General features: G+C 42.4%; 1 protein-coding gene and 1 non-coding gene across 2 annotated transcripts; both read left to right on the plus strand.

Annotated features, from left to right (window-relative positions):
- The first annotated feature begins 926 nt into the window (after nucleotides 1–926).
- LOC121571350 (SLAM family member 7) lies at nucleotides 927–6153 on the plus strand. Its single transcript, XM_041882761.2, has 5 exons — nucleotides 927–1012; nucleotides 1271–1564; nucleotides 4717–4977; nucleotides 5126–5289; nucleotides 5535–6153. Exons 1-5 carry the CDS (start codon nucleotides 949–951, stop codon nucleotides 5901–5903), a joined length of 1152 nt encoding a protein of 383 aa, XP_041738695.2. The 5' UTR covers nucleotides 927–948; the 3' UTR covers nucleotides 5904–6153.
- Nucleotides 6154–18285: 12132 nt separating this feature from the next.
- LOC121573122 lies at nucleotides 18286–18338 on the plus strand. Its single transcript, XR_006001990.1, has one exon. It is a non-coding gene; the product is annotated as a U7 small nuclear RNA (small nuclear RNA).
- The last annotated feature ends 7146 nt before the right edge of the window (nucleotides 18339–25484 follow it).

A 25484-nucleotide genomic window follows, 5' to 3' on the forward strand; every position in this document is an offset into this window, starting at 1 on the left:
CTCTCTCACGTAGATGTCTGGAAGTAGCTAGCAAGTTAGTACATAATGCTCGGATCAACCCTTAAAGAGATGGGTGGGGCTAAAGCTTAAGAGGGTGTGAACGATGCTGAATGGGTGTAGACAAAGAAGGGCTCTCCAATAGTAGTACCAAAACATTAAAAGGTCATTTTCTCAAAAGTGAGTTTCTAAACTTTCAAAGCAAAATTACTTTCCCATTGTTCCTCAACTGTAGTGTATTATATACCATTTTGTAGCTCTGAGTCTCTACTTTTATCCAACGTAAAAAACACAATTTCAAATGTTGCTACATAAGTTCAAATGTTGCTACCGATTTGAGCTGGTCGGTCACATTTGAGCTGTTCTTGCCATAATATGGACTTGGTCTTTTACCAAATAGGGCTATCTTCTGTATACCACCCCTACCTTGTCATAACACAACTGATTGGCTCAAATGCATTAAGAACGAAATAAATTCCACAAATTAACTTTTAAGAAGGCACCTGTTAATTGAAATGCATTCCAGGAGACTACCTCATGAAGCTGGTTGAGAGAATGCCAAGAGTGTCCAAAGCTGTCATCAAGGCAAAGGGTGGCTACTTTGAAGAATCTCAAATATAAAATATATTTTGATATATTCCATATGTGTTATTTCATAGTTTTGATGTCTTCACTATTATTCTACAATGTAGAAAATAGTCAAATAAAGAAAAACCCTGGAATGAGTAGGTGTGTCCAAACTTTTGACTGGTTCCGTATATATTTACAAAAATATATATGGGGGATTGGAAATTATGCAGACAATTACATTGATGGAAGCCACAATCTATCTGCAATATTAAAGCTGATCTACAGCTTAAACTGAGGGGGCGGGAAGTTGTGAGAATCGCATTAAGGGGGCAGGGAACTGCCATCACCTATTTAGTTTGTTTTGACAGAGATCAGAGAACGATGCCAAACTTCTTTACTTACACTTCTGCAATGAACATTTTGTGGTTTCTACTCATCCTCACAGGTAACCCATACCAAAATGTTACTTTTTTTTCAAGATAGTTGGAAAGGTTTCGAGGGGACTTATATAACAGATTTACTAAACGGTGCACCTGTATTTTCCAAAGGGAATTAAGCTTTTAGGACAGAAGAAAACGGTCAAATAACAGTCAGGAATAAGAATACAAAATATGAACGTAAATAGTTAGCCTGGTTTGTTATTGGTGTTTTATCTCTTGCTGAAAAAACGTTGCACCTGGTGAACCGCTTTCTCTTTCTTTAGGGACCTGGGCTGAAGTTCCTCCAATAGACAAGTATGGGTTGAAGGGAGGTTTGGTGTGTCTGGCTGTTGAGGAATCCCCTGGGGAGCTTAAAGAACTTAAATGGAGGTTCGAAAGTGATGTAATAGTTGATGATAAAGAGATCTCTCCTAAATACAAGGAGAAGGTGGATTATAACCCAGTGAACCACTCTCTGTGCATTAAGAATCTGAAGGAAACAGACAGTGGAACTTACATTGAGACTGTTGGAAAATGGAATGTATCACCTATTATTAAGTACAAAGTAACAATACAGGGTGAGTATAATTCAACAACATTTCACTGAGGGCCCCCAAAAAGGCTATGGCCGGCTCTGACTGCATGTGTGGGTATGGAAGTGGGTAAGCAGACCCGAGAAAACCACTGTGGTCCCTCATGATGAATTCCGATTTCTTTGTGGCCCCCACCCCAATCAAAGTTGCTCATCCTTGGTCTAGAGCAGGGGTCTCCAAAAGGTTGATTGCGAGCTACCAGTAGCTCGCATACCACCTATGTCTAGCTCACCAAATAATTCTGAAAGTACATGCAATTTTCAAGTGTTCAACCGCAAGCCGTTAAAAACAAATCTCACAAGTATCAGTGACCGCAAGCTCCCAGCTACTATCAAAATCGCAAAAAGACAAACCTAACACAATTTCTGCCAATTAGTTTCAAGCAATATTGCTCCTGTCTGTGTGGTGCGCGCGTTTGTCTTTCACTCCGTGTGTAGCCAGTTGATGTGATAACCGTCTTGTGGGTTGACAGAAAAACTTCCCCCAAAACCTTCTCCATTATATGTTAACTGCAAAGTAGGCTTACCTGGCAGAAGTATATCATGAGTAAGTATATAATTTGTATTTGTTATTTGCAAACATTGCTATGAAATGAACAGCAGCAGTACAGAACCATCGCTAGACAAGCACATTAGAAGGCATATTCCTCACTCGCTAGATGCACAATTAAAGGGCCAGACGCACAATTAAAGGGGAATTACACAAAAAAATCTGAATGTGTTAGTTTTCTTTTTCTTTCAGACCTAAAAATAAAATGTGTTCTGATGTGATTTAAGAATTGACATGGACTTAGAACATCCAATTATGTTGTTTCTCTATGAACAACTGTAATTTTAACAGTGAAAAACTAAAATATCTAAAACCAGGAAAAATAAAACTGAGAACATAATTTGGGAAAATATGGGTGGGGGGGGGGGGGGATTACAGATTTTATAGGGCCCCCTCTTAGAGTTGTTTATTAACCATTATTTGACCAAGTATATTGACAGAAAACATAGTGCACCCAGTTTCTCTTGTACACTAAGGACCCGGGGAAGAGTTATAATATAATATAATATGCCATTTAGCAGACGCTTTTATCCAAAGCGACTTATGTTTTTGCAGGGGAGAGGAGAAGAGAAGAATGTGTCTATTTGTAAGCTAGAAAAAAATGAGTAGCTCATGACATGTTTGATTTTTTAAAAGTAGCTCTCATGCTAGAAAAGGTTGGAGACCCCTGGTTTAGACAGTGTATTACATGTGTTAACTTCATGCTGGAGAAAGGCAGTATTTATGATATTACGTTTTTAAAAATAATTTTGTAGAGTGGAGATTGATTCATTTCAGTTTGACCTTTCATACCTACTTTAATTTTTCAACTGTGTATGTTGCTGGTTATTATTACAGTATAATAACTGTAATATAAGTTAAAAATATTACGGTACATTTCAAACCATACAGTATGTAGAGCAGCAGAAGTAAAAACCTGACATAGGGGAAGTGAGAAAAATACTAGGAAATTAGTCATACTGAGTACCAAATGGTTGTTTAATTGAATACACTATATATACAAAAGTATGTGGACACCCCTTCAAATTAGCGGATTCGGCTATTTCAGCCACACCTGTTGCTGACAGATCGAGCACACAGCCATGCAATCTCCATAGACAAACATTGGCAGTAGAATGGCCTTACTGAAGAGCTCAGTGACTTTCAACATGGCACCGTTATAGGATGCCACATTTCCAACAAGTCAGTTCGTCAACTTTCTGCCATGCTAGAGCTGCCCCGGTCAATTGTAAGTGCTGTTATTGTGAAATGGAAACATCTAGGAGCAACAACGGCTGAGCTTCGAAGTGGTAGGCCACACAAGCTCACAGAACGGAACTGCTGAGTGCTGAAGCACGTAGCGCGTAAAAATCGTCTGTCCTCAGTTGCAACGCTCACTACCGAGTTCCAAACTGCCTCTGGAAGCACACACAAGCCTAAGTTCACCATACGCAATGCCAATCGTCGACTGGAGTGGTGTAAAGCTCGCCGCCATTGGACGGATCTGGGTTTGACGGATGCCAGGAGAATTCTACCTGCCCCAATACATAGTGCCAACTGTAAAGTTTGGTGGAAGAGGAATAATGGTCTGGGGCTGTTTTTCATGGATCGGGCTAGGCCCCTTAGTTCCAGTGAAGGGACATCTTAATGCTACAGCTTACAATTACATTCTAGATGATTCTGTAATTCCAACTTTGTGGCAACAGTTTGGGGAAGGCCCTTTCCTGTTTCAGCATTACAATGCCCCTGTGCAAAAAGCGAGGTCCATACAGAAATGGTTTGTCGAGATCGGTATGGAAGATCTTGACTGGCCTGCACAGAGCCCTGACCTCAACCCCATCGAACACCTTTGGGATGAATTGGAACACAGACTGCGAGCCAGGCCATTTTAGCCAGGTAGCCTAGGACAACAAAAAATGAAAACGTGTACTGTATGACAGAGTGATAGACCGTTTTGTCAACATGAAAGAGAGGATGGCACACACAGAGAGAGAAATCAGAACCATGGACAGCCACATCATATTTAGCTTGATTGGACTAAATTGTTTTTGGTATCTTTTAGTTGTCACTGTATTAGACTAAGCATAGGTGATTTGATGATGATGAATTGTTGAAGTTGAAATGGTGCTGGAATAGTGGAGGCAGCTCCTGTTTCCTTTGTGACTTGCATTAACTCTACGTGCTTCTAAATCAATAGTTGTTTATTGCTGTAGGTCACGTAACCGTTTGTTACATGCAATATGCTTTGTGGACTTCACCGGACAGAGGTTGCTCTCTGGTTTTGTGATGAAACAAAGGTGTGGTTGAATTTATTCTTCCACTGTGTCTTCTTATTGTCTCAGCCTTAGGCCTATATATCACGGTCGGAAGGCATATGAACTAACAGATTATAGAGCAAACAACGCAATTATCACAACACATAGGTTATAATATGGCATTTTTTTTCTGCCTTTGCTTCCCCAGTGACTGTACCCACACACCACTACTGGTTATAACTGGTTTATGCACAGTCATTCTTTTGTTTTGCCATAGGATTAAACTCACACTCCTCTGACTCTTCTTGTCATGGATGTAACCTTTCTTTTTTCCAACTCCACTGGTTCTTGTAGAAGCTGTTTCCATGCCAGTCATGAAGGTGGTGTCTCTCTCCTCCAACTCAAGTACGGGACAATGTAAGATCGCAGTGAACTGTTCTGTTAAAGATGTCTGGGTATTGTCTGTCTGTTACGGGGTTCAGTGCACACTGTCACAGCAGTCTCTGTCACTCACCGGAGTCAATATCACCATCTCCAACGACAACAACACTATCCAGTGCACCGGCAAAAATCACGTCAGTGCAGAGACCAACTCAGAACGCATGAAGGACATATGTAAGTCCAATTTACTAGCTTCCAACTTCTGTGCCTCTATCATTATTTTTTTTCAAATCAACAAAGTTTTTAATATAATTTCAGTTAAAGTTATATTAGAATTTTCCAGCAAAATTGTGAATTACAGTGTGTGTGCATGACCTCTCAGGTATAGAGAAGGATGGGAAAGCTTCAAAATCCCAAGTTGGCATCATTGTGAGCATCATTGCGGGCAGTATTGCTGGTGGATTGTTATTCGTTATTGTGTTTGTTGGTATACGATGGATCATATCAACCAGAAGAAGGTCCCATGAAGACCAGCAGCCACTGCAGGTACCTTCTCTGTCCATCATTTATCAATCGTCAGTGTCCTGGAAAAACCTTGTATCTCAAAATAGTGTTTATTTTCAGATCTATCTCCACGTAGTCATGTCACATGGAGGGGAATGACTACTTTCAATACTTTAAAAACAAGTTTAAATCACAAAAAAATGAGGACGCTGAAGCTATGTTTCTCAAAATGTTTAAAGAATGATAATTTGAATGTTGTTACAGTATAATGTCTCGTATCCTAACAGGTCAACACAGTGAGAGCTCCACAAGGGGAGATGCCGGGACCACAAAACACAGGGAGGTCTGAGGTAACATCAATCTACGTCACTATAGGGAAACCAGGAGCAGCAGGAGTGGAGCTCCCGCCACCAGAAGAGATGCCAGACACACAGTCAGAGTCGCTCTACAGCACTGTGCAGCAACCAGCTGCAGAAGAGTGTCACCTAGTGGACAAAGTGGGCGCTCCAAAAGAGGTGAGGCCAGAGCCGCAGAGCCCTTCTGAGGCAAAGCCTACATCAATCTACAGCACTGTACAGAAGCCACCAGCAGCGCAGCGCCGCCCAGTGGACAAAGAAGGGAATAATCTCAACAAACCAGACAGAACTGCACAATAGGAGATAAACTACCGCTCCGTCGCTCTCACAGTTACCCTGATATTACATTGACTAAGACTTGACCCATGTACTCAGATAGCGAAAAGCAAACACATGGGAGATTTGGAAGGAGCAGAATGACGGGAAAATGGAATATAAAACATAAAACATTTAGATCAATTTTTTAAAACGTATTTTTACTTCATTACTAATTCCATCCATTAGCACTGTACATGCTTTATTAAAAATAAACATATAAAAAACAGCTGAATTGACAAATGGAATCCCATTGTTTGATCCCATCTTCAACAAACTGGAAATAAGGTTGAGATGACAGGCTCAACCATACAATAGCAATAAAAAGACACGTACAATCAATCAACTCAATCAATCAAAAGTATATCATATTTTTTCGATTATCATTTTTGTAATAAGTACTGCATGTGTAATTATTGACTAAAATGCACTAATTGTACTTCGCTCCGGCCATGTAAATCGCTGCTAAATGACTAAAAATGTTAATGTAAATGTTAGATGAGAAAACATATTTACAAATATCAATAGAAAGGTTCAATCAATTTCTGTAGGATCTGTTACATCTACCTGGCTATGTGGAAGAACTACACAGGTACACAGGAACTACACAGGTATGACAGTCAATTATGGCTAAAAGCAGAAGCATTTATCCTGTAGGTAGTACTTTGCATTAATCCAAATCATACATTCTGGGTCGGTTTCCTGGACACAGATTAAGCCTAGTCCTGGACTTAAAAACACTCTAAATGGACAATATCCATTGAACATACTTCTTATTCCAGGACTAGGTTTAATCTGTGAATTTGAATTACATTTTATTTGAAATAGTAAACAGGATACAGAATTTCAAAAGCCGAACAAATGAAATGGTTGGTGGAAATATAATTGTATATTCTAAGCATTAAGGTTAAAAGAGTATATAAACGTTATTTCCAGAGGAAAGTGATATATTATTTGATATCTGGATTCAATTAAACTCATGTTCTATGACTGAGTGGAATTTATTTGAATTGCACTTAATTCAATTCTACTTCCTGCCACTCAAACTCAAATTTGACATTGTGTGGTGTGGCCAATTTAATTTGAATTTCAGAATTGAGCCCAACCCTGGTTATTGTTATTTTGTATTTGTTTAAACGCTTTTGCGTGTACAATGTATAAATGCTTTTGAGTGTGTGTGTATGTGTGTGTGTACTGTATAAATGAGCCTTAAACATGTACTTACTTGATGCTGTCATTAAGATTTGTATTGTCAATCAAGACCCACTGTCCGTCTTGCATCATTTCTGTCAGTCCAATCCAGGGGAGTGTCTCCAACACTCCTTCTCAGTGATGTAGTCAAGTCACTTAACCTCGAGCCTGAGTCGAGTCCCAAGTCCCTAGTGTTCGAGTCTGAGTCCAAGTCCAAGTCCTTTATTCTCAAGTCACCAGTCGAGCCATGGATGCAGATGTCCTCCGTGGCGGTTGCAGGCGTATTGACTCTGTCCGTTGCTGGAGAAGTGAAACTCCGAGCAACATTACAAATATTTTTACATGACCCTCCGCTTGTACTGTATTTTTGTTTTTTACCCTTGTACCCTCATAATATACTGAAAAATAAGGATTACTGTACCACCACAAATAACAATAACTGTAGCAACCCTGTGTTCATAAACATGGATATCGACTTAACCACTTCAGCATGGTTTTATGGCACAGTCGATGTCACGCAGGGCTATGGGCCAGAAGGTTTAGGGTTCGCCGACCATCTAACCTGGTCTCAGAGCATTTCCTATTATTCTGTACATAAATCCGAGACACTCCATTTAGTGTGATACAGTATGTTAATTTTGGTATGGTTACACAAGACAGATGGTTACATAAAGCAAAAAAAAATGAGGGTGGATGGTTGAGGTGGATGGGTAGGCATATAACACGAACGTCTAGCAACCCAAAGGTTTCGAGTTTGAATCTCATCACGGACAACTTTATCATTTTAGTTAATTAGCAACTTTTCAACTACTTACTACTTTTTAGCTACTTTGCAACTACTTAGCATGTTAACTAACCCTAAACCTAACCCTAACCTTACCCCTTTTAGCTAACAAAACTTCACATTTTAGAGTGGCCTTTTATTGTCCCCAGCACCTATTTAATGATCATGCTGTTTAATCAGCTTCTTGATTTGTCACACATGTCAGATGGATGGATTATCTTGGCAAAGGAGAAATACTCACTAACAGGGATGTAAACTAATTTGTGCACAAAATTGTAGAGAAAAAAGCTTTTTGTGCGCATTGGAAAATTTCTGGGATCTTTTATTTCAGTTTATGAAACATGGGACCAACACTTTACACGTTGCTTTTATATTTTTGTTCTGTGTATAATACATATTTTTATTCGTAACATATACAAAATGGGTGATGGACATCCACAAATGAATACATACCATATGAAACTTAACATATCATACTAAATGGAGATCCCGGATTTAAGTACAAAATAATACGAAATGCTCTGAGACCAGGTTGGACTACCACGGACAAGCGCACTCTCCATACCTGTCTCGTTACACTATAATCAGAGCCGGCTGCAGACAATGATCAGCTATGGGGAAATCAGATTTCCAACATCTTGATTTATAGTTATATAAAATATATGCAAACATATTCCAACAACAAGTTTCTGTGCCAATGTACCAGACACAACCAATAAGCAATGCATAACTGCATACCGATTACCGACTTTGAGTGCTTCATCATGGTTTGCGTTTTCAACACCACAATCAAATAGAAAAGGTCAATCTCGACAAACAGAAAATACATCCCTCCCTACTCAGTATCGAAGGCTTGACTTGACAATCTCTAAATGTCAGTAAGATTATTGGTGTTTTGTAACAGATTGGATTTTGGAATGATATTAGAGTGGAGTGGATGAACGTGCACAGGTAGCCTACATGAGACTTTTGAAGTAGCCTAATCAGATTAAAACATTGTGACTGGTTGTGTTTATGCCACACATAAAAGGTCATACGTTTTCAAAGTTAAATGACAAATATGTACAGTGCCTTCAGAAAGTATTCACACCCCTTGACTTTCTCCACATTTTGTTGTTACAGCATGAATTTTAAATGGATAAAATTGATATTTCTTTTCACTGGCCTACACACAAACATAATGTAAATGTTTTTCGAATTTTTCACAAATTAATAAAAAATAAAAACCTGAAATATCTTGAGTCAATAAGTATTCAACCCCTTTGTGATGGTAAGCCTACATAGGTTCAGGAGTACAAATGTGTTTAACAAGTCACATAATAAGTTGCATGGACTCACTCTGTGTGCAATAATAATGTTTTTCATTATTTCTTAACGACTACCTCATCTCTGAACCCCACACATATAATTATCTGTAAAGTCCCTCAGTCGAGCAGTGAATTTCAAACAAAGATTCAACCACAAAGACCAGGGAGGTTTTAAATGAAGTTATTAATTACACTTTGTACACTGAGTCACTACAAAGATACATGCATCCTTCCTAATTCAGTTGCCGGCGAGGAAGGAAACCGCTCAGGGATTCACCATGAGGCTAATGGTGACTTTAAAACAGTTACAGAGTTTAATGGCTGTGATAGGAGAAAACTGAGGATGGATCAACAACATTGTAGTTACTCCACAATACTAACCTAATTGACAGAGTGAAATGAAGGAAGCTTGTACAAAATACAAATATTCCAAAACAAGCATCCAGTTTGCAACAAGGCACTAATGTACTGTAATACTTCAAAAAATGTGGCAAAGCAATTCACTTTTTTTCCTGAATACAAAGTGTTATGTTTGGGGCATTACTTAGCAACACTCTCCATATTTTCAACCATAGTAGTGGCTGCATCATGTTATGGGTATGGTTGTAATCGTTAAGGACTGGGACGTTTTTCAGGATAAAGAATAAACGGAAAAGAGCTAAGCACAGGCAAAATCCTAGAGGAAATCCTGGTTCAGTCTGCTTTCCACCAGACACTGGGAGATGAATTCATCTTTCAGCAGGACAATAACCTAAAACACAAGGCCAAATCTACACTGAAGATGCTTACCAAGAAGACAGTGAATGTTCCTGAGTGGCCGAGTTACAGTTTGACTTAAATCTGCTTGAAAATCTATGGTGAGACTTACTGCAAATATTCAATTCATTGTGGTGTTGTAGGCTAGTCTAGGTAGGATAATGTTATTGTCCGTAAGGCCATACAAATTAAATTAACAGTTTCTTTTTTTGAAAAGTGAAGCGAGCCAGCAAAAAATATATACAATCGTAATAAAAAAAATAAAAAAAAGTTATACCCCTTGTAATAATACTAAACCTTTGTACAACACCTAGCAACCTCACCAATAGATTTTAGCCTTTTGGTATTGTAGCGAACACCGGGGCAGGGAATACTACTCGCGTCACTGGCTACGCATCATGCCTTAGGGTTAACCTACTTGCTGGGAATTGTAACGTGGCTTATAGCGAGGTTTGCTATACTGCCCCCTCTATACTTGAAGGCACGTCCCTGTGCTTAAACTACTCAGCCCCCTAGCACGTCCGAGCCAAGCATTCCAATGGCCACACGGCCGCCATCCCACTTCTGACACCAATATAGCAAACGACAGGACAAGGAACTGAAACCGGGTCACTGGCGTGAAAGGCAAACTCCCTATGCAACGTGGCAACAGGGATAACCCACTTGTTAGGAATAGTATTAATACATTTACATTTACATTTATGTCATTTAGCAGACGCTCTTATCCAGAGCGACTTACAAATTGGTGCATTCACCTTATAGCCAGTGGGATAACCACTTTACAATGTTTTTTGTTTTTGTTTTGTTTGGGGGGGTGGGGTAGAAGGATTACTTTATCCTATCCCAGGTATTCCTTAAAGAGGTGGGGTTTTAAATGTCTCCGGAAGGTGGTGAGTGACTCCGCTGTCCTGGCGTCGTGAGGGAGCTTGTTCCACCATTGGGGTGCCAGAGCAGCGAACAGTTTTGACTGGGCTGAGCGGGAACTGTGCTTCAGCAGAGGTAGGGGAGCCAGCAGGCCAGAGGTGGATGAACGCAATGCCCTCGTTTTGGGTGTAGGGACTGATCAGAGCCTGAAGGTACGGAGGTGCCGTTCCCCTCACAGCTCCATAGGCAAGCACCATGGTCTACAGTCTACAGTCTACATTACAATTTACATTTTAGCAGACACACTCATCCAGAGCAATTTACAGGAGCAATTAGGGTTAAGTGCCCTGGTCAAGGGCACATCAAGCGATTTTTCAACTAGTCAGCTCAGGGATTTGAACCATCAACCTTTCGTTTACTGGCACAACACTCTTAACCGCTAGGCAACCTGCCGCCCTCATCATGGATCATATAGCGTGTATGGGGCGGCAGGTAGCTTAGTGGTTAAGAGCGTTGTGCCAGTAATCGAAAGGTCGCTGGTTCTAATCCCCGAGCCGACTAGGTGAAAAATCTGCCGATGTGCCCTTGAGCAAGGCACTTAACCCTAATTGCTCATGTAAGTCGCTCTGGATAAGAGCGTCTGCTAAATGACGTAAATGTAAATGATAGCGAGGATTGTGCCAGTATAAGGGTTTTAGAATGACAGTCACAGAGACCAGGGTTTGAGGCCCAGTCAGGGTACCCCCCTAACAAAACAATACACATATAATCCAGAATACATTTTTTTATATAGGATGAGCCATGACTAGAATACAGTCTATACATAGAAAGTGGGATAAACAGTATGTAAATGTATTAAAGTGACCAGTGGTCAATGACTCTAAGTATATAGGGCAGCAGTCTTTAAGGTGCAGGGAAGAGTACCTGGTGGTAGCCGGCTAGAACAGTGACTAAGGTTCAGGGCAGGGTACTGGGCGGAGGCCTGCTAGGGGTGACTGTTTAACAGTCTGATGGCCTGGAGATAGAATCTGTTTCTCAGTCTCTCGGTCCCAGCTTTGATGCACCTGTACTGTCTCCGCCTTCTAGATGGTAGCGGGGTGAACAGGCCGTGGCTCGGGTGGCTGAGGTACTTGATGATCTTCTTGGCCTTCCTGTGATGCCAGGTGCTGTAGATGTCCTGGAGGGCAGGCAGTGTGCCCCCGGTGATGCATTGGGCTAACCCCACCATCCACTGGAGAGGCCTGCGGTTTCGGACGGTGCAATTGCCGTACCAGGCAGTGATACAGCCCGACAGGATGCTCTCAATGGTGCATCTGTAGAAGTTCGTGGGGGTTTTAGGGGCCAAGATGAAATTATTCAGCCTCCTGAGGTTAAAGAGGCGCTGAGGGTGAAGAGGCCTTCTTCACCACACTGTCTGTGTGAAGGGACCATTTCAGGTTGCCAGTGACGTGCATGCAGCGAAACTTGAAGCTTTTCACCCTATCCACTGCGGCCCTGTCGATGTGGATAGGGGTGGGCTCTCTCTGCTGATTTCTGTAGTCCATGATCAGCTCCTTCGTTTTGTTGACGTTGAGGGAGAGATTATTTTCCTGGCACCACTCAGCCAGGGCTCTCACCTCCTCCCTGTAGCATGTCTCATCCTTGTTGCTAATCAGGCCTACCACTGTTGTGTCGTCAGCAAACTTGATGATTGAGTTGGAGACGTGCTTGGCCACGCAGTCATGGGTGAACAGGGAGTATTGTGTGAATTGGTTGATTAATCGGTTAGGATGACGTCTTTCGGGTTGGATGTTAAACGGGTGTCCTGACTCTCTGTGGTCACTAAAGATCCCTTGGCACTTATTGTAAGAGTAGGGGTGTTAACCCTTGTGTCCTGGCTTAATTCCCAATCTGGCCCTCATACCATCATGGCCACCTAATCATCCCCAGCTTCCAATTGGCTCTTTCATTCCCCCTCCTCTCCCCTGTAACTATTCCCCAGGTCATTGCTGTAAATGAGAATGTGTTTTCAGTCAACTTACCTGGTAAAATAAGGGTAAAATAAAAAAATGCTACACAAATATAAATAACATATATATTTTTTTACTAATCCAACCCAGCCTGTTAGTAGTTGGACTTATTGTACCTGTTATTGAGATGACTGTTCCAGTTTATATGATTTAGGTAGTCTCAATGATCAATCTTCCGGATCGGCTTGGAATTGTATAGTGAACTTGGGTGAATGACTGAGTGAGCTGTTCCGGTTGTAGCTGTATCGAGGAGGGAGCTAGTACAGTGTGGGAGAGCGGTGGTCGATAGCGGAAGCGGAGATGGAGCTTGAATCGGATGGCGGTGGAAATAAGGATGAATGGACTTTTGTCCAAAATAATGGAAAAATAAGTAACATTTCTATGTGAAAGGAAACGTCTAGTGTTGGTAATACCTCATTGTATCTGGTAGAAGTTTGTTTTCTGGGAGTATTGGGGCCACATTGGGTGGATCCGTGGGGAGTATCCAAAATGGTGATGAAAGCCTTGGTTAAAGTACAGTCGGTGAGAATCACAAGGAGTGTTCTTGTACTGATTTTACGTGTTTCTGCTGATCAGAAGGAAGGTTTGTTTGGCTTCACTCGAGTTGATAATTATCCTGTGTCGTGTTTTGAGCTACGGAGCATTGCACCTGTCAAAGGAGTCATTTTTGAAGTGTCGGAAGATGTTGACATTGAAATGCTAAAGGAAATTCCTGAAGTGGTCGACGTTCGTAGGATGGATCGTGTGGTTAATGGAAGGAAGGAGAAGAGTTAGTCTGTTCTTCTGTTTTTCAATGTGGAGTCCCTCCTAAACCGAGTGCACCTGGGAAATGTGTACTAACCTGTCAGAGCTTTTGAAGCCAGGCCATTGCAATGTAAGAGATGTAAAATGTTTGGTCATGTGTCTGCAGACAGAAGGAGCCGAGATGTGGGGAAGATCACTTTGATTGAGATCGTATAGCTGAAGAGAATTGCGAAGGAATAAAGTTTTGTAACTGTGGAGGAGAACATGAGGCGACATCATTGGAATGGCCAAATGGGGTGAAAGAGATGGAGGCTGCCAAAATCAGGGCAGTTCAGTCTGTCTCCTATGCGGAGGCAGTAAAAATGGTAGAAAGAGCAGAAGGCCGATGGTAGTGAATTACAGGGGAGCTATACAGCAACATGCACCGAGGCCTGCGCGTCACCAGCAGGATGCAGACATGCTTCAAGTGAGTTTTTTTGTATTTATTTTGTATTTATTACGGATCAGCTACTCTTCCTGGGGTCCAAACAAGATTAAGGCAATTAGCTACATCATGTCTGCTGGTGTGTGTGTCTCTTCACAGTCCGCGCTGTTCCATATGGTGTAGTTCTATCTGTTTTTTATATCAGATTTTACTGCTCGACTGAGTTACTTGATGTGGAGTAGAGTTCCATGTAGTCATGGCTCTATGTAGTACTGTGCATTTCCCATAGTCTATTCTGGACTTGGGGACTGTGAAGAGACCTCTGGTGGCATGTCTTGTGAGGTATGCATGGGTGTCCGAGCTTTGTGCTATTCGTTTAAACAGATAGCTCGGTGCTTTCAACATGTCAGTACCTCTCACAAAGACAAGTAGTGATGCAGTCAATCGCTCCTCTACTTTGAACCAGGAGAGATTGACATGCATGTTATTGATGTTTGCTCTCCATGTACAGTGAGGGGAAAAAGTATTTAGTCAGCCACCAATTGTGTAAGTTCTCCCACTTAAAAAGATGAGAGAGGCCTGTAATTTTCATCATAGGTACACGTCAACTATGACAGACAAATTGAGAAAAAAAATCCAGAAAATCATATTGTAGGATTTTTAATGAATTTATTTGCAAATTACGGTGGAAAATAAGTATTTGGTCACCTACAAACAAGCAAGATTTCTGGCTCTCGCAGACCTGTAACTTCTTCTTTAAGAGGCTCCTCTGTCCTCCACTCGTTACCTGTATTAATGGCACCTGTTTGAACTTGTTATCAGTATAAAAGACACCTGTCCACAACCTCAAACAGTCACACTCCAAACTCCACTATGGCCAAGACCAAAGAGCTGTCAAAGGGCACCAGAAACAAAATTGTAGACCTGCACCAGGCTGGGAAGACTGAATCTGCAATAGGTAAGCAGCTTGGTTTGAAGAAATCAACTGTGGGAGCAATTATTAGGAAATGGAAGACATACAAGACCACTGATAATCTCCCTCGATCTGGGGGCTCCATGCAAGATCTCACCCCGTGGGGTCAAAATGATCACAAGAACGGTGAGCAAAAATCCCAGAACCACACGGGGGGGACCTAGTGAATGACCTGCAGAGAGCTGGGACCAAAGTAACAAAGCCTACCATCAGTAACACACTACGCCTCCAGGGACTCAAATCCTGCAGTGCCAGACGTGTCCCCCTGCTTAAGCCAGTACATGTCCAGGCCCGTCTGAAGTTTGCTAGAGTGCATTTGGATGATCCAGAAGAGGATTGGGAGAATGTCATATGGTCAGATGAAACCAAAATATAACATTTTGGTCAAAACTCAACTCGTCGTGTTTGGAGGACAAAGAATGCTGAGTTGCATCCAAAGAACACCATACCTACTGTGAAGCATGGGGGTGGAAACATCATGCTTTGGGGCTGTTTTTCTGCAAAGGGACCAGGACGACTGATCCGTGTAAAGGAAAGAATGAATGGGGCCATGTATCGTGAGATTTTGAGTGAAAACCTCCTTCCATCAGCAAGGGCATTGAAGATGAAACGTGGCTGGGTCTTTCAGCATGACAATGATCCCAAACACACCGCCCGGGTAACGAAGGAGTGGCTTCGTAAGAAGCATTTCAAGGTCCTGGAGTGGCCTATCCAGTCTCCAGATCTCAACCCCATAGAAAATCTTTGGAGGGAGTTGAAAGTCCGTGTTGCCCAGCGACAGCCCCAAAACATCACTGCTCTAGAGGAGATCTGCATGGAGGAATGGGCCAAAATACCAGCAACAGTGTGTGAAAACCTTGTGAAGACTTACAGAAAACGTTTGACCTGTGTCATTGCCAATAAAGGGTAGATAACAAAGTATTGAGAAACTTTTGTTATTGACCAAATACTTATTTTCCACCATAATTTGCAAATAAATTCATTATAAATCCTACAATGTGATTTTCTGGATTTTTTTTCTTCTCATTTTGTCTGTCATAGTTGACGAGTACCTATGATGAAAATTACAGGCCTCTCTCATCTTTTTAAGTGGGAGAACTTGCACAATTGGTGGCTGACTAAATACATTTTTTCCACACTGTATATATACAGCAGAAAAACACCCCCAAAGCAAAATGTTTCCACCTCCATGTTTGACGGTGGGGATGGTGTTCTTGGGGTCATAGGCAGCATTCCTCATCCTCCAAACACGGCGAGTTGAGTTGATGGCAAAGAGCTCGATTTTGGTCTCATCTGACCACAACACTTTCACCCAGTTCTCCTCTGAATCATTCAGATGTTCATTGGCAAACTTCAGACGGGCCTGTATATGTGCTTTCTTGAGCAGGGGGACCTTGCGGGCGCTGCAGGATTTCAGTCCTTCACGGCGTAGTGTGTTACCAATTGTTTTCTTGGTGACTATGGTCCCAGCTGCCTTGAGATCATTGACAAGATCCTTCCGTGTAGTTCTGGGCTGATTCCTCACCGTTCTCATGATAATTGCAACTCCACGAGGTGAGATCTTGCATGGACCCCAGGCCGAGGGAGATTGACAGTTATTTTGTGTTTCTTCCATTTGCGAATAATCGCTCCAACTGTTGTCACCTTCTCACCAAGCTGCTTGGCGATGGTCTTGTAGCCCATTCCAGCCTTGTGTAGGTCTACAATCTTGTCCTTGACATCCTTGGAGAGCTCTTTGGTCTTGGCCATGGTGGAGAGTTTGGAATCTGATTGATTGATTGCTTCTGTGGACAGGTGTCTTTTATACAGGTACCTGTATAAGGACACCTGGGAGCCAGAAATCTTTCTGATTGAGAGAGGGTCAAATTCTTATTTCCCTCATTAAAATGCAAATCAATTTATAACATTTTTGACATGCGTTTTTCTGGATTTTTGTTGTTGTTATTCTGTCTCTCACTGTTCAAATAAACCTACCATAAAAATTATAGACTGATCATGTCTTTGTCAGTGGGCAAACGTACAAAATCAGCAGGGGATCAAATACTTTTTTCCCTCACTGTACATGGATGTACACTTCTCCCTCTCTGTCACGGATGCCATGTTTGCCCTTAGTTTGAAGATGTAATCCAGAAACAGGTGTTTTCTCCATCTCCTTAGCTATCATACTCTAATTCCACTGATTTCAAAACTTGGTCCTCCAGAAAGTGGAGAGCAACCCTTGTGCAGTTCTACTACGCGATATATATATAGCGTGCTACATGGCAGACCAATCCGAACTCATCTCTCGGCATGTCCAGCCCACTCATTATCTCAGCCAATCATGGCTAGCAGGAAGGTTGCTGTTTTTTTCTGTGGCTAAACCAACTAGGCTCATAATTTAACCATTTTATTCGTATTTACAGATGACATACACGTTTGTTATTAAGGCACATGAAAGTTCACATGTTCCAGAAGGCATTTCTGCCAAAAAACGCATTTTGATTTTTAAAAAAAGTTCACGTGAAGTAGTGACACGCGACATACGCCTAGTTTCCTGAAACAAGTTACATTTTGTCAGTTATGCATTGATGTGTAGGTTCAGAGTTTGTTGTTGGCATGTCATGCCTAAGTTTGCTAATCTTGCCAATGAAAAAAATATTAAAGTAGTTGGCAATATCAGAGGGTTTTGTGATGAATGAGCCATCTGATTCAATGAAGGATGGAGCTGAGTTCGCCTTTTTTTACCCAAAAGTTCATTGAAGGTGCTCCAAAGCTTTTTAAAATCATCCTTTATACCATTTCTATTTGTTTCATGGTACATCGTTGTGTACAGATTTGTGTACTGAGTGCTTTGAACTAATTGAGAACGCCGATTGGCTAATCGCAGCAAGCTGCTGCAAGCATAAACTGAAAGTACAGCTATAATGCTGGTAAACAAATTATAATTTTGAAAATCATTAATAGATTGTTTAAAAAAAAAAGTTTTGTTGTTGCATTCAATTGTCGAAAACACTGTAGTAAATACTACAGTAATGTCTGCAAAAATAGTACTGTCCGCAAACACTACAGTTTTTTTAACTAAAGCAATACTACAGTAGGCCTATTTAATTTGCATATACAGTACCCTGCCCATTCCCATTCCCCTCCCCCATATCTAAATATCTGCCACCCATAAGTGAGAAACCTATATGCCAAGTATAGACCATATATTACTGTATGTTCTCTACAGGTTATAGAAAAGAGCAGAAGCGCTGAACTGATCTGTTCAGACCACCCACCTACCTACCTACCTACCTACCTACCTACCTACCTACCTACCTACTGACATGTTGTGGAAAATGTTCTCTTTTAGTATTTCTCCAGTTGGTTTCCTCAATGATAAAGCCCCCACTCTATGTCAAAGATAATAAAACAAAAACACTATAGTAAATACTACAGTAATGTCCGCAAAAACACTATATTAAATACTACAGTATACTACAGTCTGCAATAACTCTACAGTAATTGCTATAGTATATAATACCATTTATTTACTATAGAACAGAGATTTTTGCAGACTAAACAGTATTCACAGTAGTGTTTTTGCGGATTTATGCAAAAACACTACTGTGAACACTACAGTAGTCCGCAAAAACAATACAGTGAATATGTATACCATAGTATACTGTAATATTCATATGTGTCACCATACTGAATTGTAATTGGATGCATCATACTGTGCAATGATTGGTTAAGACCACCCAGGTGGTGAGGTCATTCTAAGATGATCATGGCCAGAGACACATGGACATGCACGTTATAGCTAGTTAATAAAGAGGTACGTTTATAAATATCCTGTCGTCCTGCATTTTATTATTTTGTACAAAGCGTACAAAACAAGACATGGTGTCAGAGTAAAAGGACTAAAAGATGGATTTTGCTGGAGTTCCTTCACCTCGAATGGATTGGGGGTCTACAAATCTACCCGATGCATGGCGTAAGTTCAAACAGCATGTGGAGCTGATGTTCACGGGTCCTCTGAAGGAAAGAGGAGAAGAGGAAAAGTGCAGCTACCTGCTCCTCTGGATCGGTGAAAAAGGGAGAGACATTTACAACACATGGACACTTACCGAGGCTGAATCAAAGGTACTGAAAACATACTACGATCGTTTTGAAGCATATGTTTTGCCAAAGACCAATACAATTTTCGCTAGGTACAAATTCCATGAGAAAGTACAAGGCGCTAGTGAATCGTTTGAACAGTTTGTCACTGAGCTGCGTCTGCTTGTGAAAGACTGTGATTATGCAAACAAGGATGAGATGGTCAGGGACCGTATTGTATTTGGAATACAATCACCGCGAGTGAGAGAGAAACTTTTGAATGTTGGATCAGAGTTAACGCTGGACAAAGCTATCGACATAGCCAGATCTCACGAGCTAGCACAGGTTCAGATGAAAACCATTTCAGGCGGCAGCATGAGCGCATCACGTGAACAAGCAGTGCACGCAGTCAGGCAGACATCAAAGCACACCTCCAGTGCCCAGAGAGCATGTTTCAGAACGGAGACAGACAGAACTCCAAAACAGAGCGACACAGACTCCAAACGCCCCAAAACATGTGGATATTGTGGATACAAAGTGCATGGCGAACAGGGGAATTGCCCAGCTAAAGGCAAACAGTGTACTAAATGTGGAAAATGGAATCACTTTGCAAAAGTGTGCAGAGTTTACCGTGGAAAAACAGTACATACAGTGAGTGAAGATGAAATGTCAATCAAAGAGTCAAATGCTGATGAACTGTTTATTGATTCAGTGACACAGAAAAGTCAGATATCAGAGACAGAGCAAGCCTTTGCTGACATTGAGATAGGAAGACAAGGCACAGAGCTAAAATTCAAACTAGACACTGGTGCACAAGTAAACATTATTCCTCTGAGTAAGTACAGAAGCTTGACATCTGAGTGTGAGCTACAGCCCACCACGCGCAGACTGACTGGTTATGGTGGTGAACAGCTCCCAGTAAAAGGCACATGCACTCTCAAATGCAAATACAAGGAAAGGGACATGATGTTGGACTTTTACGTTGTTGACACTCGAGCACCTGCAGTGCTAGGTCTTAAAGCATGTTTAGACATGGACCTTATCAAGCTAGTTTTATCAGTGACAGCACCAGTAGAGATAGAGAATGTCATGGAGGAGTTTGCTGATGTTTTTACAGGAATAGGACTATTCCCAGGAGAATGTACCATTCACCTTAACCCAGACGCAACCCCTGTGATCTACCCACCGAGAAAGATTCCACTTGCTCTCCGCGCCCGTCTGAAGAAAGAGTTGGAGAGCATGGAGCAATCTGACATCGTCACCAAGGTTACAGAACCGACGGATTGGGTCAACGCGTTAGTGGTGGTGGAGAAACCACGGACAGGCAAGCTCAGAGTATGTCTCGACCCAAGAGACTTGAACAAGGCTATCAAACGCCCCCATTACCCCTTACCGACGCTAGATGGCATCACACACAAGCTAGCGGGCGCACGCTACTTCAGTGTCATGGACGCCAGATCAGGCTACTGGGCTATCAAGCTCACAGAAGAGTCATCTAAGCTCACAACGTTCAACACACCGTTTGGACGCTACAGGTTCCGTCGCCTGCCTTTTGGGATTATCTCAGCCCAAGACGAGTTTCAGCGAAAGATCGACGAGGTGTACGAAGGCCTCGACGGAGTCGTGGCAATTGTGGACCGACATCCTTGTCTATGGTCGAACCAAAGAGGAACACGACAGAAACCTCAGCGCGATGCTGCAAAGGTCCCGCGAGAGAGGAGTCCGGCTCAACCCCGAGAAGAGCACAGTCGGCGCTACAGAGGTCAGCTACTTCGGGCATCTTCTCACAGCGAATGGAATCAAGCCAGATCCGCAGAAGATCTCAGCCATAAAGGAAATGGAGCCACCAAAGAACCGCGCAGAGCTGGAAACAGTGCTTGGCATGGTCAACTACTTAGCCAAGTTCGCACCCAGCCTCTCCAATGCTAATGCACCCCTGCGTCAGCTGCTAAAGCAGTCCAGTGAGTTCCTCTGGGACAACCAACACGACATCGCTTTCCAGAAAGTGAAAGACTTGATCACGAGAGAACCAGGACCAATCCTTGCCTACTACGACCCCAACAAAGAGCTCAGACTCCAGGTGGACGCGTCAAAGTATGGACTAGGGGCAGTGCTACTGCAAGAAGGAAAACCCATCGGCTACGCTTCCAAATCTCTCACAGACTGTGAAATCAACTACGCTCAAATCGAAAAGGAGCTGTACGCCATTCTGTTCGGATGTAAGCGTTTCCATCAGTATGTCTATGGACGACAAGTCATTGTGGAATCAGACCACAAGCCCCCTCGAGTCAATCATGAGGAAACCGTTAGCCGCAGCCCCGCCAAGGCTACAGAGAATGATCCTTCAACTACAAAAATACGACTTCACAATCACTCACCGTCCAGGCAAAGACATCCCTGTCGCAGACACACTCTCCAGGAAGTTTCTTACCTACAAGGACAGCAGCCTCAGTGAAGGCATGGACATGCAGGTGCACACTGTGTACAGCAACTTACCAGTTAGTGACACAAAACTGAAGGAGATCCGAGCAGAAACAGAAAAAGACACACAACTCACACAGCTGAGGAAAGTCATACAGTCAGGATGGCCTGAGGAGAGGAGAAAATGCCCTCAGAGCGTCTCAGAGTTCTGGAACCATCGTGACGAACTATCACAGATCAACGGAATCATTTTCAAAGGAGAGAAAATCATCATTCCTACCAGTCTCAGAGAAGAGATTTTGACAAAGATCCATGCTGGACACATGGGCATGGAAAAGTGCAAACAGAGAGCACGGGACATTTTGTTTTGGCCCGGAATGTGCAAACAAATAGAGGACATGGTTGGTAAATGCCCCACGTGTCTTGAACGACGCCCTCGAACACCAAAGAGCCAATGTTACCTCACCGTATCCCAGACCGACCCTGGCAGGTCGTGGCAACCGATCTGTTCACGTGGAACAACGAGGACTACATTATAACAGTGGACTACTACAGCAGATACTTTGAACTCGACAAGCTTCACAGCACCACATCTGCAGCTGTGATACACAAGCTGAAAGCAGCCTTTGCCAGGCATGGCATTGTAGAGACTTTAATATCTGACAATGGGCCCTGTTACAAATCAAATGAGTTTGAATCCTTCACAAAAGCATGGGAGTTCACACACGTCACCACAAGCCCACATTACCCTCAAAGTAATGGCCTTGCTGAAAAATCTGTGCAGATCGCTAAATCACTCATGGACAAAGCAAAAGCAGACAAGAGAGACCCCTACCTCAGTCTCCTTGAATACCGCAACACTCCAGTTGACAACTTCAAATCACCAGCCCAGCTGTTGATGAGCCGCAGACTTCGCTCAATCCTCCCCAGCACCAACCAGCAGCTGCAACCTGAGGTCGTCAGCTACAAGGAAGTGCATGCAAAACGTGCACAGAGACAGCAACAGCAAAAGCGATACTACGACAGGTCAGCCAGACCACTGCCACCACTGAACGACGGAGAGTCAGTTAGAATCCAGGAGCATGGCTACTGGAAGCCAGCAGTCGTCATCCAACCAGCTGACACTGAACGTTCATATCACGTTCGCACCGCAGAAGGAGCGGTGTACCGCCGCAATCGTCGTCACCTACTGAACACAAAAGAACAACACACTGACGAGATGAACTGTTCCCCTGAAAGAGAACGGGATGGACTAAACACAGACACAACACAACATACACCATACTTACCTGCAACACCACAAGAACTGTTGACTGACACAGAAGCATGCTCAGCTTCATATCACACAAGGTCAGGAAGAGAGGTCAAGCCTAGAGCTGTCCTAGACCTGTGAAATGTCAAAGGGTGTAGGCGGATCGCTGCCCTAAAAGAGTTTCCAGACTGTAAACTTGTTATTGAAAGTTAACTTGAAATGCTTTGGTATTGTATTTGTTTGATATGTTGAGATGTCATTGCTACAGTGAAAAGCTGAGTTGCTGAGAAATATTTGTTCTAAAAATAACAATATGCTGAATCATTGTTTGTCTGTTATGTTGATGCAGTTGGTGCAGTTTAAATGGTTACTTACCTCGAGTTCAAACTACAGAGCATATATTCAAAAGAAACACTTTATTGTTCCACATATTTTTTCTTTTTTTTAAAAGAAGGGGGGATGTAATATTCATATGTGTCACCATACTGAATTGTAATTGGATGCATCATACTGTGCAATGATTGGTTAAGACCACCCAGGTGGTGAGGTCATTCTAAGATGATCATGGCCAGAGACACATGGACATGCACGTTATAGCTAGTTAATAAAGAGGTACGTTTATAAATATCCTGTCGTCCTGCATTTTATTATTTTGTACAAAGCGTACAAAACAAGACATATACTATAGTATTTTATTCATGTGAGACGAGACAGAATGTGAATAACGAGCCCAGGATTTCACATATTCCTCCCACTACATTCCCCTCTTATCACTAAGAACAGTTACACCACATATTTTATATTTGAACTACTGGCCATAGGGCATCCACTCTCATACTGTCATAGGTGACAGTACATGGGGGGAGAATAGATCTGACCTTGGATGGTTGCTAAGTGATCATTGACTCTAGTCAGGTTGCTCTCACAGTCTTGGAGATCTGAGGATAACAGCTCTCTCTGGGTTACTAACAGAAGAGATTTACAGTGGGGGAAAAAAGTATTTAGTCAGCTACCAATTGTGCAAGTTCTCCCACTTAAAAAGATGAGAGAGGCCTGTAATTTTCATCATAGGTACACGTCAACTATGACAGACAAAATGAGGAAAAAAAATCCAGAAAATCACATTGTAGGATTTTTTATGAAATTATTTGCAAATTATGGTGGAAAATAAGTATTTGGTCAATAACAAAAGTTTCTCAATACTTTGTTATATACCCTTCGTTGGCAATGACACAGGTCAAACGTTTTCTGTAAGTCTTCACAAAGTTTTCACACACTGTTGCTGGTATTTTGGCCCATTCCTCCATGCAGATCTCCTCTAGAGCAGTGATGTTTTGGGGCTGTCGCTGAGCAACACAGACTTTCAACTCCCCTCCAAAGATTTTCTATGGGGTTGAGATCTGGAGACTGGCTAGGCCACTCCAGGACCTTGAAATGCTTCTTACGAAGCCACTCCTTCGTTGCCCGGGCGGTGTGTTTGGGATCATTGTCATGCTGAAAGACCCAGCCACGTTTCATCTTCAATGCCCTTGCTGATGGAAGGAGGTTTTCACTCAAAATCTCACGATACATGGCCCCATTCATTCTTTCCTTTACACGGATCAGTCGTCCTGGTCCCTTTGCAGAAAAACAGCCCCAAAGCATGATGTTTACACCCCCATGCTTCACAGTAGGTATGGTGTTCTTTGGATGCAACTCAGCATTCTTTGTCCTCCAAACACGACGAGTTGAGTTTTTACCAAAAAGTTCTGTTTTGGTTTCATCTGACCATATGACATTCTCCCAATCCTCTTCTGGATCATCCAAATGCACTCTAGCAAACTTCAGACGGGCCTGGACATGTACTGGCTTAAGCAGGGGGACACGTCTGGCACTGCAGGATTTTTGTCCCTGGTGGCGTAGTGTGTTACTGATGGTAGGCTTTGTTACTTTGGTCCCAGCTCTCTGCAGGTCATTCACTAGGTCCCCCCGTGTGGTTCTGGGATTTCTGCTCACCGTTCTTGTGATCATTTTGACCCCACGGGGTGAGATCTTGCGTGGAGCCCCAGATCGAGGGAGATTATTAGTGGTCTTGTATGTCTTCCATTTCCTAATAATTGCTCCCACAGTTGATTTCTTCAAATCAAGCTGCTTACCTATTGCAGATTCAGTCTTCCCAGCCTGCTGCAGGTCTACAATTTTGTTTCTGGTGTCCTTTGACAGCTCTTTGGTCTTGGCCATAGTGGAGTTTGGAGTGTGACTGTTTGAGGTTGTGGACAGGTGTCTTTTAAACTGATAACAAGTTCAAACAGGTGCCATTAATACAGGTAACGAGTGGAGGACAGAGGAGCCTCTTAAAGAAGAAGTTACAGGTCTGTGAGAGCCAGAAATCTTGCTTGTTTGTAGGTGACCAAATACTTATTTTCCACCATAATTTGCAAATAAATTCATTAAAAATCCTACAATGTGATTTTCTGGATTTTTTTTTCTCAATTTGTCTGTCATAGTTGATGTGTACATATGATGAAAATTACAGGCCTCTCTCATCTTTTTAAGTGGGAGAACTTGCACAATTGGTAGCTGACTAAATACTTTTTTTCCCCACTGTACATCAAATTAGAAGACAGTGGGGTTCTCTCGTCTGGTGTTCAACCTTCCCAAGTTCTCTCACGTCACCCCCCTCCTCCGCACACTCCACTGGCTTCCAGTTGAAGCTCGCATCCGCTACAAGACCATGGTGCTTGCCTATGGAGCAGTGAGGGGAACGGCACCTCTGTACCTTCGGGCTCTGATCAGTCCCTAC

This window comes from Coregonus clupeaformis, chromosome 8 (genome assembly GCF_020615455.1).
Source record: "Coregonus clupeaformis isolate EN_2021a chromosome 8, ASM2061545v1, whole genome shotgun sequence".
Lineage (NCBI taxonomy): Eukaryota > Metazoa > Chordata > Actinopteri > Salmoniformes > Salmonidae > Coregonus > Coregonus clupeaformis.